This window comes from Geospiza fortis, unplaced genomic scaffold (assembly GCF_000277835.1).
Source record: "Geospiza fortis unplaced genomic scaffold, GeoFor_1.0 scaffold16, whole genome shotgun sequence".
In the NCBI taxonomy this organism is placed as follows: domain Eukaryota; kingdom Metazoa; phylum Chordata; class Aves; order Passeriformes; family Thraupidae; genus Geospiza; species Geospiza fortis.
In genome coordinates this window covers 6,999,458-7,017,260 of record NW_005054302.1, presented here as the reverse complement: position 1 = coordinate 7,017,260, position 17,803 = coordinate 6,999,458, and the positions used below count along the sequence as shown (strand labels likewise).

General features: G+C 38.8%; 1 protein-coding gene across 1 annotated transcript; it reads right to left on the bottom strand.

Moving 5' to 3' along the window:
- Nucleotides 1-4,760: 4,760 nt before the first annotated feature.
- On the bottom strand, nt 4,761-12,210 carry LOC102045050 (collagenase 3). The gene is made up of 10 exons (XM_005417716.2): nt 12,051-12,210; nt 11,709-11,950; nt 10,485-10,633; nt 10,260-10,385; nt 9,198-9,359; nt 8,504-8,621; nt 7,773-7,906; nt 7,265-7,424; nt 6,447-6,550; nt 4,761-5,903 (listed from the first exon to the last, which is right to left on the bottom strand). The coding sequence occupies exons 1-10, from the start codon at nt 12,171-12,173 to the stop codon at nt 5,803-5,805; spliced, it is 1,419 nt and encodes a 472-aa protein (XP_005417773.1). The 5' UTR covers nt 12,174-12,210; the 3' UTR covers nt 4,761-5,802.
- Between the last annotated feature and the right edge of the window lie 5,593 nt (nt 12,211-17,803).

The following is a 17,803-nucleotide window of genomic DNA, read 5'->3' as shown; positions in this document are numbered from 1 at the left end:
GAAGTATAAAAATCTTCCCAAAGCATTTTTTAAAAAATGGTGTGCTAAATTATTAGTGTTACAGACCCAAACTTTCCACAAGGAAGAGTCCTTGGGAGATTCCCGGAAAGTAGAACTGGAAAGCCCAGCCGGAAAGCCCAGCCATCAGCTAAATCTCTGGTATGGGCTACTTTGAGGCATAAACCAACCTTGTGTTTAGGCTCTGCCAGAATAATGAAAATGGCTTTCCTTGTGATGGTTTTTGCCTGCGGGGTCTAATCTAATCAGCTGAGACCAACAGATCAGAATATGTAGCCAGGAGGAGAGCAAGCATTTTACCAAGCTCAATTATTCCAGCTACCTGGCCACATCCTGGCTGCCCCTTGTTGAAACTGCACTTTATGGCACTGCACAGACCACTCCAGTGGTCCTGGCTTACCTGTACTGCAGTTTTCCTTGGGAGACCTCAAACATGATGCTTTATCCCATGGGTCCTTGCAGCTTTCATGACCAAGTCTTTTCTGGCATTTGTCTCATCCTGTCCTCTCTGTACCACTGATGCCTTTTGACCCCATCATGCATGGTTTATTTACCATTATATCACCAATGTGCTATAGCAAAATAGCACATAATTTGGACCAGTAGTAAGATTTGTATGTTAAATTCTTCTCATTCATCTGAAGACAACCTGGGACCATTAATTTAACCATAGAACCACAGAATCATAGGACAGTCCAAGCTGAGTCTGAAAAGGACATTTGCTAGATAAACAGAGTGGAAAGGACACTGTGAACTCCAGACCCTTCAGACATGGCTGATTCCCAACAGACTTTCACAGGTTCTTCTTAGGATGACAGACTCTGAGGAGAGCTGCATAATTTTTTTTGTTCCTGTGAAGAATTTATTCAGACAACAAAAATGCAGAAAGGAAATTTCTCTTACTTCCTTCCTAGGGTGGTAATCCCTGTAATAATGAGATTACAGAGTGTTGTAATAATGTCATTTGGGCTAAGAAAGCAACACTTGATCCTGGACATGACCCATCTTCCTCTTCTAAGAAAAGCAGAGCAGGATCATGTAAGAGCATGTATGGTCCAGCAGAGACTACACAGTATGGCTGTGACTATTCTGAGGACACTGCTCCATCTGTGGTAGGACCCTGCTGTAGTCCTGCAAAAAGTCAAGACACAACACGGATGGCTCACTCTAATACACACAGAAATGCACCATCCTGTATTACTGTGGCAGTAGGAAATTTGTCATGTGATATTTAAATAGGAAACTGAAAGCTGCTTGTCTGCTGCCTGCTGAGAGTTTCCTTAGATAAAGATATTCTTTGATCCATTTTCTGTGAGTTAAAGGGGCAGGGGCAGAGCACACTCTGTAGCACAGCACATGGGAAATCGGTGAAATGAGAGCCAGAGGTAGTCCTGAACAGCACTGGCTGGAAATTCAAACTGCAGTATGTAATTGAAAAGCTGTGACTAAAATGGATGTACCAACCACATCCCCTGTGTTAAGCAGGAAAGAGGAAGATCACAGGCTGGAGGCAGTCTGTGTGGGCTTTGTACCCTCTGCATCATCTTAGGAAGAACTACTGAGGTTTTCCTTGGAAAAGTTTTTCATCAGAAGCAGCAGAAGCATCAAACCCCAAAACTGGTATGGACTCACAGTTTGTGCAGACACCCAACTTTGTGCAAAAACCCCTAAACATAATGGACAGAAGGTCTTGATCCTACATCCCAAATAAGCTTTCTGGTTAATGGGCCATCAGTATTTCCACAAAGTACTGTTTAATTGTATATGTGTAAACAGAAATCATCTCCAACAGAACAGGTGAACACACACTCACCACAACAAAAGCGAATGTGCAGTTCTTTGACCTAGGCTGAAGGCTGAGGTCTAGATCCTTTTTTAAGTCAGTGTGAGAAAATATTGAAAAAATAAGTTTTCCTCTCCAGACTCAGCAAGAATCCATGAAGGGTTGCCATGTTCCCAGGCAGTTAGAACATGTCTATGTACGTGTATATGGAATTTCCCAGTGAATGGGATTAGAGTAAGGGGCTGCATTGTGCCTAGGACAAGAGCGTACTGTTCGAAGTGCTTTGCATTGGATTCTGGAAAAGAGTAAAGAATTAGTATCCCTGATAGTGAATATATCTAGAAGCTTCCTGAACATTATTATATAATAACTTTTTACTCAGAGATCTGCATTTCAATAGAATAAATAATTCAATTCTGTTTATTAGTGTCAGGTTTTTTTACTTCACATAATGTAAGAATTCACTATAGTTATCTGTGGCTTCCTCACCCACCACTACAATTTTTAACTCTGTGCAGAATCTCTAAGAAGCAAAGCTGTCACTGCCACCTAGTGTCTTCAGAGTAGGTTTCTGGAGATTATGCTAAAGGAAAAAAAATTCTTGTAACTTTGAATTCCTTCTCAAGTTTCTCAGCTACTAGCTACTAATAGATCTCACGTAGTTCATGGAAACGCTTACAATGTTGCCAAATTTCTCACTTTGGAAAGTTTAGATGATGTTTGCTTACTTTTTTTCCTCACCTGCAATATATATTTGCATCCTCTAAATCCTCCATTTTCAAGGTCATGTAACCAACACAGAAAACTCCCTGAGGAGAATCTGGCAGATTCCTTTTCTTGCCTTATCCTTTCTCTCCCTTCAAATGACCATTCCTAGCAGATATCAACATGGATATAAAAGATGCATTAATCAATAACTGTTCATGTACTAGTCACAGAATCACAAAATCACAGAATATGCTGAGTAGGAAGGGACCCACAAGGATCAAGTCCAACTCCTGGCCCTGCACAGGATACCCTAAGAGTCACACCCTGTGCCTGAGAGCATTGTTCAAATGCTCCTTTAGCTCTGTCAGGCTGACACCGTGACCACTGCCTTGGGAAGCCTGGTCCAGTCCCCAGCCACCCTCTGGGTGAAGAACCTTTTCCCAATATCCAACCTAAACCTCCCTGACAAAATTCCCTACTATTAGATAGGACTATTCTGCCCATTCCTTACAATTAGGTGGATTTATGTAGTTCCATGTAAAAAATTTATGTAGTTCCACTGGCAACCTGGTGGGAAATTATTAGTTCTGCTTGTATTACATCCTGGGGGACAGCTGCTTCAGCCTCCTCATGGTCCTTTCTCCACTCACATCTCAGGGAAACCAGTCAGTTCAGACTCTGCCTCTGGAAAAAGAATTATTTCTTCTCAATTCTTGATGTTCTTGGGTGACATCCATTTGATTCTCACCACTCACCTGTGCAATGCTATTCTCGTGTGGTGGTAGTGGGTGCCAGGGCACAAGGAACTGTGGAGAGTTTTCCTTTCTGGCTGACAGCAGCAACAGGGTCCCTCTGGCTCTGATCTCAGCCTTCAACTTCCACAGCACAAGAAATTTTTTCCATTTTTTTTTTTTTCTCAATCAAATGCCAGGAACTGGCAGCCTGGTACTTTTCTCAGCTGAGGTAGAGCTAACCACAGAACAGCTCCCATCTCTCAGCGGGCATGCAGACACAGAAGCTGGAGCCGTGACTGGATTTGTGCCAAAGGCTGCTTCCAGTCAGCTGAGCAGCTAACAGGAATCTGTCTGTTTGGGCTGGAGAGCAGCTGGATATGATCATGCTGAAGGCTTTTGAAGGTCCAGCTTCCGATGCAGTACCTTTTTCCCCTGACAAGTGCTCAATGTTAACAGAAATTCAGATAGATGTGAAAGACATTCATTGTTTCTCCTTGCTTCCCCGTCCACATTTGCATTCCCTTACCCAGCGCAGCTCATGTCAGACCTTTGAAACTCAGAAGACTCAGACTCAACAGCTAGCCCTTATGGAAGATTCATTATTATTTTGATATAATTTTTCACCATATTTTTGCCGAGAAAAATGAGGACTATGTCCAGAGCCTCATTTCACTGCCAAAGTAATTAAGTGAAACTTCAGCACAATATCAAACATTATTTTTTTTCAGTCATACTCTGTCAAAACTTTTTATATATAATTGAACCAAATTATGCTTGTTATGCTTAGAGAATTGTACTGACTTTTTGCCCAGAAGTATTCTCAATATTTTATCATAAAACAGAACTTTGATTGTAGTCCGCTTTAAGTTTTTCATTTTGTACAGCTTTTTCCCAATTCTATTTCCATGCATTTCTTTTAATCATTATAAGGTCTGGAATTCACTAGTTCACAATTTTATGTTCAGAAGACAGCTCTCAATCTGTTAGGTTATTGCAACCAACCATCTATGCCGTGTGAGCTACAGAATTAACCACACCTAGCCCACCACTAGGTAAGCCTGGTCATTTATGTCTGTTTAAAGACATTAATTGTTGGTCAGCTTTGCTTGGCAGGCCTGGCTGATTGATCGACTTAGGGGTTGTTTTTGAGAGAAAAACCCCTAACAGGACAATGAAGTTTTAATTAATTACTAATATTTAACATTCAAACTAAGGTGTAACTGTTTTTCATAGTATTCCTTAATAGTTTGCCATTATTTCTGTAATGATAAGATCTAATTCCAACTTAGTTCTTGCTTTGCAGATTTGAGGGGTTTTTCCAGTTTTCCCTCTTCTGTCTTTCTTCTTTTCCAAAAAATTGTTTTTCTTGAAGGGACAAAAAATAAATTTTATTTTTAAACAGAGATGAAAATCTTAATGAATAAAATGCACAGGTTAAGGATCTTGATTTCTTTTGCTCAATAGCTCTGTATTGCTTCTGTGACAGGGAGCATAATAAAAATTTAGTAATTTCACAATGTCAGTTTATTCTTCCAGTTTATTAAATATTATTTTTTAAAATCAAAATAATCACAGTTCCACATCATTTGCATTGATTAAAACAAAACAGAACAAAACAAAATATTACAATATACTGAAACAATTAATATAGATATTAAAAGAGTGGCCAACATGAAAAAATATATTCTTTTCAATATTCTGCTTTGGATGTTCAGGTTCTCTTCTGGCACAGGCATAACCTCTATAAATGTCACTTCAGTCAACACCAGCTGAAAACATGTAGGCTGTGATATCAGATGTAGCATCATGCATGTTTCAACCTAAGTGATTCTTTTGTAGCTGCTTCCTTCCAGTTTCCCCAGTATCATACAGGTTTACAATTTTTCCAGGAAGCACTTTTCCCTTTTCCTGCTTTCCTGTCTGCTTTGGAATGGCATGTCACTGCTTCTGTACTTTCTCCTTGTTCTAAAGATGACATAAGCACCTGCTTCCAGGGGCACATTCCCATTCAAAACAGTCAAATACTTTTGAATTCCCAAACTTCATCATTGCTGCTTGGTATTACTTGCTCAGGGAGTCACCATACAGCCTTCCCTCACTCACTACACATCTGAACTACCAGTATGTTAAAAGGAATTTCAAAAAGGGAAGAAGAATTAGTTTAAAGATATAAAGTTCCTGGGTTTATCAGGTGTATTTCTTGGGACATGCAAGGAGATCCTTGAAAGGTGCTAGATATGCTCAGAATACTGGGAATTAGTAGTGTTCATGAAAACAAGCGATGTATCCAGCATCACTCCAATACTAGACGAACTTTAAATGGTGTAATGCACCTTGAAGTGCTAATGATTTCTTCTCTCCTTTCCTATTAAGTTAAACCAATTCCAGACTGACAAGCAGTTGTGTAAGTCCATATATACACTGTACATTTGGTGGTAGGTAGCCTAGTACCTGTTCATAGAACCTTGCTGTCCTTTGGTAAACCTAAATGCCCACTTTATTAATATACCTATGTGCTACAAGTTGCTCTGCAGCCTGTGACATGGCACTCAGTTGTAATTAGCACCAAAACAGGGAGTTAGTATGCAGGACACGGACAATTCTTTGACTCCAGATGCTATATTCAAACTGCAGTGGTCCATTAAAGAAGTAGAGGTAACCTAAGGAAAAAGAAAGTTAGAAAGAATTAACACTAAGAAAATGTGGTGGCATATCAAAATTATCCTTAAAATAGTAATTATCTTGTTTTCATTTTTAATCACTCAAATGCAACATTTTCATATTTAAAATGCTGAGCTAATTTTTTAAAAAATCCTCATTCCATTTGCTAGAGCTGGATCAGAGTTTTAAAATGACTGATATTTAATCTTGTGTCAAATTCTTACATCACTTGATCAGGAAGATGCAGGACATTTTAATTTTTGAGACACAGATTCAGAAACACGCTCTGAAAAGCTGGATAGGAATGGGCTCCAGTTATTACATTACAACACTTCTATATTAAACATGTCACTTTAAGTTCCCTAAGCAAGAAGATCGTTTTTTGGCCAGAGCATAATTTAGATTGGAAAACTGATTCAGTCAAGAAAAGAAGTATTGATGTGAAGAAATTAAAATTACAAATGCACAATTTTATACAAGACATTAATCTCAAGTTTCAAGGGCAATTAATTGTAATAAAGTTTCATTATCAGATTATGTACCATTTCTTTCATAGACTGCATCCACTTTATCACCAATTCCTGCAAATTCTTCCTCTATCAGCCTGGGGTAGCCTGCATCCATAACTTCTGCCTCTTCATCATAACTATATTGAAAACAAAAGAAAAAAATGTTAGGGGATTTAAACAGCCTAGGAGTCTGGCCTGTGCCCCTTATAAGTTTGGAAGCTACCCACATCCAAAGCAAGCCAGCAGTCTTTGGGTGCTTTCTGCCTAGTGCAATGGTAAAATTCAGGGTGATAAACAGGGCACACCTCCACCAGAAGTGTAATAAACACAAAGAAAATAGAGCTAATTTTTCAGAACTGATCTATAAGAGTATGTGCTTTATGGAGATTATTGTACCTGGATGTATTGGTGCTATGAACCTATCCTGAGGCTGCTTGGCCCAGTGATAGTGGGAAGGGATGGTAACGTTTTAATTATGCATGAGACCTGGTTGTGAGCCCCACTCATGGACTGTAAAAAAGAGACACCCTAGGGTGGGACAGATTTCTTGCGCACAGCACTGATACCATTTCACTTCACAGAAGGTACTCAAGGAGGCAAGAAATTTGTCTAGCAGGCATGACCTCATTGGAAATTCTCCCAGATTAGAGCACTTTGTTCTCATTTCCTTACATTCATTCAGCTTTTAAAATCTGTGCCCATATTTACAACATGTTGTACAGAGCTGTAGCACCAATGAAAACCACAGCCCAGATTGGCCAGATGCCTGGTTTGAACCAGACTACTGATCTTTCCACATATCTGGACAGGTTATGACCAGGGACACCAAAGCTGACCTGTCCCCATCTTACCTCCAGTACTTATTTCCAGTAAAAAAGAGAGTCTTGCCAGTGTCTTTAACGTGGACGGCTGCGTCTATTCTTTTCATTTCTTTTGGGAATCCCATTTCATAGATCTTTTTAGGGAAGTCTTCAACTATGTCATAACCATTCAGAGCCCAGACTTTCTTTCCTGAAAATATAAACAAAGCATGAGTGAGTCTTTTGTAAGTACTCAGCTGTGAGTGAAGAATAAAATGAGGAAACTGTGATCCCTATTTTCATACAACAAACAGATTGTTAGGTCATGTACTCAGTAGGTATTATACTATTTGTAGTCTAGATTCTGGGCATCCTAATTAAATTTTGCATCTCCCAATTCACTGAAAAATTTTATAGATGTACATATAGAGGTGAAATAATTTGTTTTTCAAGCAAGGAAGGTAGGATGTTTTATTCTTCTATCGTTTACCTCTGCACCACCTGTTGAACTTGATTAATTATGGGTATTCTTCTACCAACAACAGAATCGAAAACTCACCTTTAAACATGAACACAAGATCTTTGATGGGATTTTCATAAGCTGCATCTATTTTATTTGGAAGCTCTGGCCAAAAGGACTTAAGTAACACCAGTTCTGCCTCAACCATCTGAGGGTGCAGTCGCCAGAAAAACCTAGTTCAGAAAAGGAAGATATATTTTATGTTTCTTGTCATACTGTAGAATAGCAGTATCTTTGATGTCCTATAGTTAAAATAAATTGCTGGTGAATTAATGGCTATCATATAATAGAATATTGAATAGATTGAGCCCCTCAGACCTTTCCTTTCCTCACAGCCATCAGCTGCAGACTATTTCTGTCACTCACACAGTGATCATCTCAAACAATAAAAAATGTTAAGCTTCTTTAATTTAGAATAAGAGAATCACTGCTGTCCCATGTGAATCTTCACTCAAATACGTCTTCACCCAAATAAAAGTTAGCAGATTTATGTGTGTTGAAGAAAGTCACGTGAATTTAAAAATGTGCACAAAAGTGTCAGTCTTCAGCCATATTATCTTCACATCATATTGCTGGGCAATCAAGTCTGTAGTTGCATTACGAATCCTGCCTAAAAATATATATGATACAGTTTCTTAAGAGACATCTGTATTGATTTGTGCTCTTTTAAATATACATTTACCCAAATCTTTAGTGAAAAATGAAATGGTGTTTTTGCTAGCTCAGACTTTATCCAGTACACACCATCCTTGACATGGAAGTGTCTTTACCTGTCCTTGAAGACCAGCATTTCTCCACGAAGTTCTGTTATCGCATCAAGTGATAATTCCACATCACATTTCTCTGGTGTTTTGGGATGTTTTGGGTTGGGATCTTTGTCTCCAGCACCTGCAATGATATCATGTGATGTAAGCTTGACAATGTTAATTTTCTACCTGTCGATCATGATATCATGATCTCCCAAGATCATGATGAATAGAACCATAATGGGTAAAAAAATTTTTACAGAAAAATCTGTTCTCTCTTTCCTCTAGCCAAATACATTCATGAACTTTGCAGTTCAAGTGTGCTGCAATGGTGTTAAATAAACTTCCTTTCTTTATTCCAAGTTTTGAAGGTCCCCAAACACTTTATGCTTTCCATAATGAAACGTGGATAGTTCTGTTTCTATCTTTAGACTCTGTTTTACCTTCTCTTTTCAGACAGGTCAAAAAGTAGAAGGACTCTGGTCCCCATCACCTACTACTAAAGGAAACAGGTCAGTGACCAACTGTGCTCTCCAGAATTAGTTAATTTTTTTCCCCTCTCAACTACTGAATCAAAGCATCTCCTGTATCAGTAAATAATTCTTAATCAGTCATGACTTGTGTTATTGAACATCTGCAGCTCACAGTAACTGTGCAGTGCATCTGCAGCAGGCTATAATGATACACGAGATAAATATTATATATTATACAGACTTACCATAGAGCTCTTGGATCCCTTGCACGTCATCATCAGGAAGCACAAAACCAGTTTTTCCAGTGTATGTGTAGATTGGGAACATCAAAGCTCCAGGGTCTCTAGAGTGTTCAAGTCCCAGTGAATGTCCAAATTCATGGGCAGCAACAAGAAACAAGTTATAGCCTATAACAAACCACAGCAAAAGTAAATGTGTATCTCCTTGCATCACCATGCTGTGCTTTAACATATGGGACAATGAATGAGACAACTGAATACATGGAAAAATTCTGCATAATTCATAAAATCATAGAAGGATTTGGGACCTTAAAGACCACCAAGCTCCAAACCCCCTGCCTTGAGCAGGGACACCTTCCACTAGATGCAATTGCTTGTCATTTTTGAACTGTGAAGGGTTTTGCATTAATAAGAGCCTAAGAAATCTAGTGTCTCATAGCTGGTGTTCAGCCTAACTCTTACATGACAGTGTTACTATGCAGGGAGACTTAGATCTCTTGAAATTTCTTAGCTACATGGGAAAGCTCTAGGGTGAAGTCTTGGTCCTACTCAAATCAAGAACATTTTGTTGTGAATTAATCTGCAGTAGAGAGTCCAATATTGCAGAAATTAGCGTTAATGCCAGGAGGGTGACCTAATCCAGTGCTGAAAAAAATAGTGTTTTGCTCTATTAAACTCTGTCCTGAACAGGCAATGTGATGAATTTTCAAATTAAATGCAAGCAGACAATGTGCAGCTGAGGTATGTTTGCCCTAGGCTTCAGTAAGGCAATGCCCATCAGGCTGTGATCAGAACTAGCTGCCCTTAGTGAAATGCCAAAATGACAGAATCTTATTTGTGTAATTTTTTTTAATCACTTCACTTAGTAATGTCATATCTTAAAATTTATGCTAAGCACATGTTAAACCTCCATTTATGACTGGAGGTTAAACTCAGCATTCCATGTGTGAACAGTGAAGATAATGATGAACAAACAGTCAACAGACAAAACAAACCATCTACAGGTATCAAACAGTGATAAATTTTCCATCTATCACCATTTCAAGTAATCTCAGGAACTTCTGTTACCTTTAGAATCATCTGACCAAACTTCATCGTCATCGAAATGAGCATCTCCTCCATAGTCTGGGCCCGGGGGAAAGGCATGTGCCAGTAATCCAGAGGGTCCATCAAAAGGGTAGAAGTCACCATGTTCTATAAAGCAAAATTCAAACCTGTTAAATTAATGACTGCATCTTATGTATGTAAGAACACAGTTAACTTATAAAATGAAAGCAATTGGTTCTGTGTTACCTTTAGTGCCAAAGGAGATCATGATATCAGCTGTACCACTTCGTATTCTGGTGAAGTTCAGTGGTGTCACATCAGACCAAACTTTAAATGCTTTTTTGAAAGCTCTGTCTACTTCATTACGTCTCAGATCTGAAGTGTAATTCATAATTCTGTCAAACAGATTAATATCTCTAGTTAAATTGTGTGAATTGTAGAAATATGCAATGCACTTTTATCTGACTGTACACCTCATTAAAAGTTTTTGCTTTTGTCATATGATCTTATCACGTAACAAGGAGCTTAGTAGCTGCATACAGTTTAAAAAAAATTATATAATCACTAAAATAATTCAGAGATATCTGAAATTATCTAACAGCTTTCAGTAATTGGTTTTCTATGCACCAGAAGATTTAGAAAGTGTCAGATATATTCGGTATTAAGTAAAATAATATCAGTAACTTCAAAATTTTTATGACACATAAAATATATCAAGATCCTCACTTCTTGGAGCAGCAAAACATTATCCAAAGTGATTTTTAAAATGCTATAATTATCCATATTGCAGTACATTTATCACTAGCTATGGAACTAAGAGATTTTAGTGATTTCAAATTTGGAATCTGCTAAACAAACTCAGTCTGTAGCTGTTGAAAGCCCCAGATATATGACATTGCAGAATTAAAAGAGAAGGATCTACCCTGTGTACTGTCAGCCCTTCACCTCCCAAGGTCAACCTTTCTGAGGTCATGGTACAGGGATTTGTCTGAACAGAGATCTACATCTGGGATGTGAAATGGAAGAGCCTGCTCTCACAGCCACACTGCACAGACTGGTTTGCATCTACACCTCTCTGTCCAGAACAAGACAGAAGCAAGCATTAAACGAAATCCAAACAGAGCTAAGGAGTGACCCAGAGAAGTGCACGATCTGAGCCCCTACCCCCCTTTCATTTGGCACCATGGATGTGTCCTGAGTGTCTATATGGAGGTGAAATGAGGATTTCTGGCTTACAGCTCATAACAAAGTGCAATGGAAAAAAATAATGTTTACTTCCTTGGGCTGCAATGTAGGCTGGGAGCACCTTTCCAAGAGTGGGGCTGTAAAGGTTTTAAACTGCAACATTAATTTAGTCAAACTCAAATGCACCCTTCTCACCCCAGCCTCATTGCACTGAGCAACCCATTGGACAATGCATGTGGAAAGAAGGTAATAACAGTAATAATACTCAAAATACCAGGCATTTACCTGTATGTCAAATTCATTTTTGACCATTTGAGCTTTCTGGGGAAAAAGTTATATTCCCCCACATCTGGGACACCACATCTTGGTTTCTGCATCAGCTCATATGTTTCTTCATCTAGCTTGCCTGTCACCTCCAAGCCAAAAAAAGCTTGCATTTCCCGAAGTTTGGCTGCCACGGTGTTTCCACTCTTCCTCATTATGCCAGCAGGGTTTGGATGGAGGTCATAGTGAGTCCTGAGATAGCGCTAAGAAGGGGAAAAGGAGTAATAAGTATAATTTCCAAACAGTTGTAACTGCACAGCTTACTGTTATTGGAACATGCAAATGAATTATTTTACACCCTACCTCTGCAAACTGAAGGTCTTTTTCTGTGAATTCATGGCTGTCTTCAAGGGGAATAGGGATTGTCAGGCAAAATGACAAACCCAACAAGAAAAAGAAAACAGCTGCAAGTCTTGATTGCATCATGTTGGATTTCTGAAGTCTGAAGCCCTGATGTTTTAGAGAGCAGCTACCTTTACTTTTATAGTCCCGGCCCAGTGAGTCACCACTCGGGGACAAGTTAGAACTCCCTTGTTGCTGGAAGTAAACATGCTTAGATGGCTGGTTTGTTTCTCCTCCCCAACACTGTGGTTTAGGCATCCGTTCTCCAGCTGAGGCTCTGAAACTGTATCTTTGTATAAACATGAGGTCTCTGAATATTGACATAGGCTGCAGGAAGAAATGGGCATAAGCAAACCACACTTGTTGATTATTTTGCAGTAACTTCCACTGGCAATAACTGGCAACAATGCTGCAATAACTTACGTTCCTGTGCTATAAAAATTTTGCTTTTTTACCATTTGTAAACAATAATACATAACAAGGGTAATTATTTTTAAATAGTTACACTAGTAGTAGTGTAACAGTAGTTACACTAGTTCAACAGCAATTTTTATTGAAATAACATTATAGAATATACAATATGATATTGTTTCTTTGTTTCTGTAAAGAACTATAACTCCATAGCATGAACAAAAATTTTACTTCAGAGATGCTTAAAGAGAATTTCTATCTATATTACAATACACTTTACTGTCTAACACACTCAAAACCAGAAATGCTAAATATCAGGAATAGTTAAGAACATTTAAAAGCTTTTTTTGTTAGTAATAAAGCAAGTCATGTAGAGTGACTAATTTATCTTCAAAAAAACTGAATTTCATTTACTTTATGAGAAGATGACAACCACAGATCAATGCAAGAGCTAATTATTTGAGAGGGGCAATCTACCAGCTACAGATAGACAATGGATCTGTGTGTCTGGAATAACTAAAAAATGTGGTTTTTTTTCTCTTATGAGATGGATAGCAGGATAAATCTGGCATTATGACAGAGATGGTTATTATTATACCTCAAACATAAGGATTATTTCTATCTCCCCAGGATCACCACAATCTCAGCTCTTGCTATAACTTGTATCATATCACCTGCTGACAAGCACAGGTCCAAGGGGAGATGTGGTTTCTGCTGAATTTGCCTTGCTCTTTCATGAATGATTTCTTTTGCCTGTATGGAAAACCTCAGGCAGCTTTCTGTTAGACACTGGGACAGGCATCCTGGAATACACTACCCTGATGTGGATGTTCCCTTGTTGACAAAACAGGAAAAGGACAAAAATCAGTGAAGCTGAGTGTGTAAAAGCTCTATTACTCAAACAATGATAGCCGTGTCTTTATGATGACAAAGAGCAAAAGCAAATAAAACTGAGGAGAATTTGTTTTGTAGGCTGTTTCTGCCTCTCTGTCCATCTCAGCCACTGCTAAATATGGTCACACCACTTAGGAACAGACAACATCTGTTAAAGCAGTTTGTATATTCTACTTTACATTGTCAGTCAGCAGCACTGAGACTTTTACTCAGCAATGGACATAGAGACTGTTAATTAGTTATTCCACCTTTCCACCTCTCCTTTTCCACCTATTCCCTGAAGTGCTTCAGGACAAGGACTGAATCCACACTGCTGATCCTCTCGCTGCACTGCACTCCTGGCTGGTGCAGACTGCCAGATTACATCTATATCCAATTTCTTTCCCTCCAACATTTCTGCATTGATAGTTGCAGCACTGCTTTTATTAATGTTGGGGTACCCAATTAGCAGATAAGCAGTGTTTACAGTGTGTTTTCCTTGCTTTGTGTGGAGCTTAGGAGCAGTAATGCTGCCTTGTCATGCATTTTCTGGTTCTAGTTTCTGCAGTGTTCTGTAAGGAACACTTCCCTGGAGACCATGAAGCTGTGGATGTTCAAGCACTACCAGATATAGCTTAGAAATCTTTGAGTAAAATGAATAGCTTAAAACTCCATGGGTAACATTCTGGTGAATTCCAAATTCTCTGAAATTAGGTTCCTTATGCATAAAGAAGCACAGTTTTATACCACCATTTGTGTATCACTGCCCTTTACCAGATGTAGTTAAAAGGTTTTTATTATGTGTCAAGTACCTATAGAACTACTCTTTCTCAGCTCAGACACTGGATTCTTTCAGGAGAGATTTCTTAACCAACTGTTACCACAAAAATGTGATCAGTCCACTACACTTGAGGAGAACGTGATCCCAAATTATTCCTCTGTTGTTTCAGATTTACCTTAGTAAACATAGGTCAGCTTACTGCCAATTAAAGGTGAAACCAAATATTCAGAGACAATATTTGAATGATATAAATGTAGAACTGAAAAAAAATATTTAGCTTGGCTCAAGAGTAAAATTACAATGTTAGCCTACCCAACAATGCTCCAAGGTGATGTGGAGCCCAGTTTTTTAAAATGTTTAAGCTGAAGTCAACAAAGCAGTAGTAATTGTAATTGTAATTGTAATTGTAATTGTAATTGTAATTGTAATTGTCTTGCATGAAGAGAATGATATATTAGGCAGGGAAGAATGATTTTCTACTTTCTAGGATTTCTTTTTTCACAAATGCTCTGAAGTCCTTTGAAGTTCACCGTGAAATCTCTTTCAAAAACTTTGCTTTTTGTGCCTCCAGAGAGCTGTCCTGGGGCATTTCCAAGGAATATTTTAAAAAGTGGGCAAAGTAATTACAGGAAAAAACTAGAACAGGTAGCTTTTCTGAAAACAGCTTCTCTTTGTGTAAGAAAAGATAAGTAAAGCTGGATCTTTCCTACAGTAGGACAATGAAATGAAATAAGCAAGTGAAGATAGTCCACTGTAGTGAACAGATTCTGCATATGAGTAGAAAAACATACAAAGAGGAAAAAAAAAACCAAAACAGGGAGTCTGTAGCTGTTTTGTCACAGGGAGTAAATCAAAATGCTAAACCTGAACCTGGTTCAGTCTGAAAGACTGTGTGCAATGAGCCATGTGAGGGTGTATTATGGCTGAATCATGTTTTCAGAACATTCAGTTAAATCCTTTGGGAGTCCTGGCAATGTAAAAATATAGACTCCAATATGTTTTCTCACACATTTTATTGCTACTTATACTATATCTGTGGCCAGAAGCCTAAATTGAGGCATGGATTTATGTCTTCTGTAGACAAAGTGAAGAAACAATGGTGAAAGGCCATGGAAGCCAGTAAATAAAAGGCTCAAAGAAAATGAGCTTTGTTCCCCCTTTTTCTGAAACAGTGTCACAGATGCAGTGTATGATGGTATTTTTAAGGGGAGACAAATTCTTGACTGAGCTGGGAAGTAAGTAGAGACTTCTGAAGGTCTTACATTTATATATAGTGACTCTTTAAAGCCTCACACAAATGAAGTTTTAAAAGTTGGCACTTACAAACAAGAACATCAAAGGCAGCCTGTGTTGGGCATTGCAAGACGTAAAATCTATGGATCAGGTGATACCACTGTCTGAGTCAGAAAATTAATTTAAAACTGAAGAGAGGTGTAAATGAAGGTAAAAACAGTCAGCAGTGGTTCATAGACCTTGTACTGACCCCACTGCAACTAAGCAAGCTTGGAAAGTTTTATTTTAAAAGCTCTGAAACCCACAAAACTGCTGAATAGTAAGATTTTGACAAGCACTGCAAAATTTCTGCAGTTCTGTCATCTTGTGGGCGTGGGTAAAGTTAGCTGGACTGATGGTAATTTACACAGGCACAGCAGAGACTGGAATAATCATGATGGTCTTTCCCTCCCAAGGAAAAATGGAAAATGGGGGATGGAAGATGTGTCAAGAAGAAATGAAGTACCTTAAAGCAGCATTTAGGCACTATTTATTTGAAAACAAGAATTAAGCCAACCATGTGATTTCAACATACCTTTTGCTAACACAAATAATTGAAAGGTGTCCTGTTTTGATTTACAGTCTGTGTTTGGTGCCCAAAATAACAACATATAGTGAATGTGGTGAATGATCACTGACCCTGAAAGAGCAGACACTTCACTTAAGAAAAATAAGCAAACGTCAATGGTCCCATTTGTTAATGTTTCTTACCTCAAGGCAGTTGTATTTCAAGTGAAACATTTCCAGGGCCTGGGGCTGTGCCATCACATTTAGATGAACTTCCTCTGGGAAAAAGGATGTTATTCTGAGGCCCATTGTGTAGATGGGTAAATGGAGTCTCAGAGTAGTTCCAAACACATGGAAATACTCTGGCTCTGCCTCTCCAGGTGGGACTCCATCTCTGGGACCTGTGGCAAGAAGTGGGGGCCAAGACAACTGAGCTGGGATGACGCAGGCTGTTACAGCAACTCGACTTCTTTTTATATTAAACAGCAGCATCCCTGTGCCATTTGATGGCAAAAAGATGTAATTGGGGTGCTCAGAGATGTTCAATATGGTCCAGTGCCAGAATCAAGAAACAGATAAACATGCTCCCAAGAGGCAGTGACTCTTGCTTGAATGATATACTGTAGACTCTGCAGAACAGAGATGAAGGGCACCAGAGATGGACTGGCTTTTTGTCTGCAGAACTAAATTTGAGCACCCTCCTGGGTGCTGTGTCTGAAGTCTCATATAATCATTGAAGTCAAAGCTCTCTCTAATCCCTAGACAGCAGTTTAGCTTATTACACTGAGGTAGGCACCTTGGGATTATTTCAGCTGCCTACAGACAGATTTCTAACATTGCCAGAAGGACAGAGAGCTCTCATCTGTCCTGTGTCATATCTGACTGTCCCATACAGGTGCCTTGGTTTTCCCCCCGCATCTCAGCTGGCATTAGATGACTTTTTTTAGGCTCCTGTGCTGAGTCTGCTCACACCTGGGCTCTGCTGACCCTAGTGGAACCCCAGCTGGTTCACACAGAGATACTTCAGGTGACCTCTTCTGGAGCTGAAGAAGCCAGGAGCTATCACACTGCAGGGATTTGTTGTGTTGCTGTGCAAGGTGGCAGCTCTGCAGCTGGTGGGCAGGTGGGCAATGCATTCCTTCCAGGACAGTGCTCCTGCTCATAGCTACACCTGACCTGGGAGAAGCAGGGATTCCTGCCTCATGCCCACAGACAAACTGAAAGAGAGAAAATGCCTCAAAGAGGTACATGAATCCAAATTTTCTTTGTCCAAACAAAGTGACTGGCCAGATCAAGTACAAAATATCTACTTATCTCTATTGCTAGAAAACTGTAGGCAAACAATGGGTTCATGAGTTTGTGTCTAGCCAACATAATTTTGCTGCTCCGGGGAAGGAGCTAGTCAACAGTAAAACTAAGGGAAAATGAAACAGCAGGAAAATAGATTCAAGCTAAATACTTAATTTTCTATTTTTTAAAATACATCATCATCTTACACCTATTTTTAAATTTGATATTTAGGATAGCACACAATCTCAAAAATACATTTAAAGACTATCTTGGTGGCACTGTGGATCTCTGACACCCATAAGTAGGTCTTAGTATATTTTGATGTATTTTATTTCTTGTATCAGCCCCAAAACACATATATTATGTCCTTAAAGCATTTTTATTTTAGTTCTTCCATCATGATAAAAAATGTTGTCTGCCCTGTCAATTTACTGTTTAAGTACTTTGCTGTAGCAACTTTAGCCTTAAAACTTAAGACCTTCACTGTGAATGGATAGCCATTGTTCATAGAAGAAAAATGTTAATTTTAGTTAATTGTAGCTGTTAAAAAAGTCTACATTAGGAAGAAAAATGCATTTGA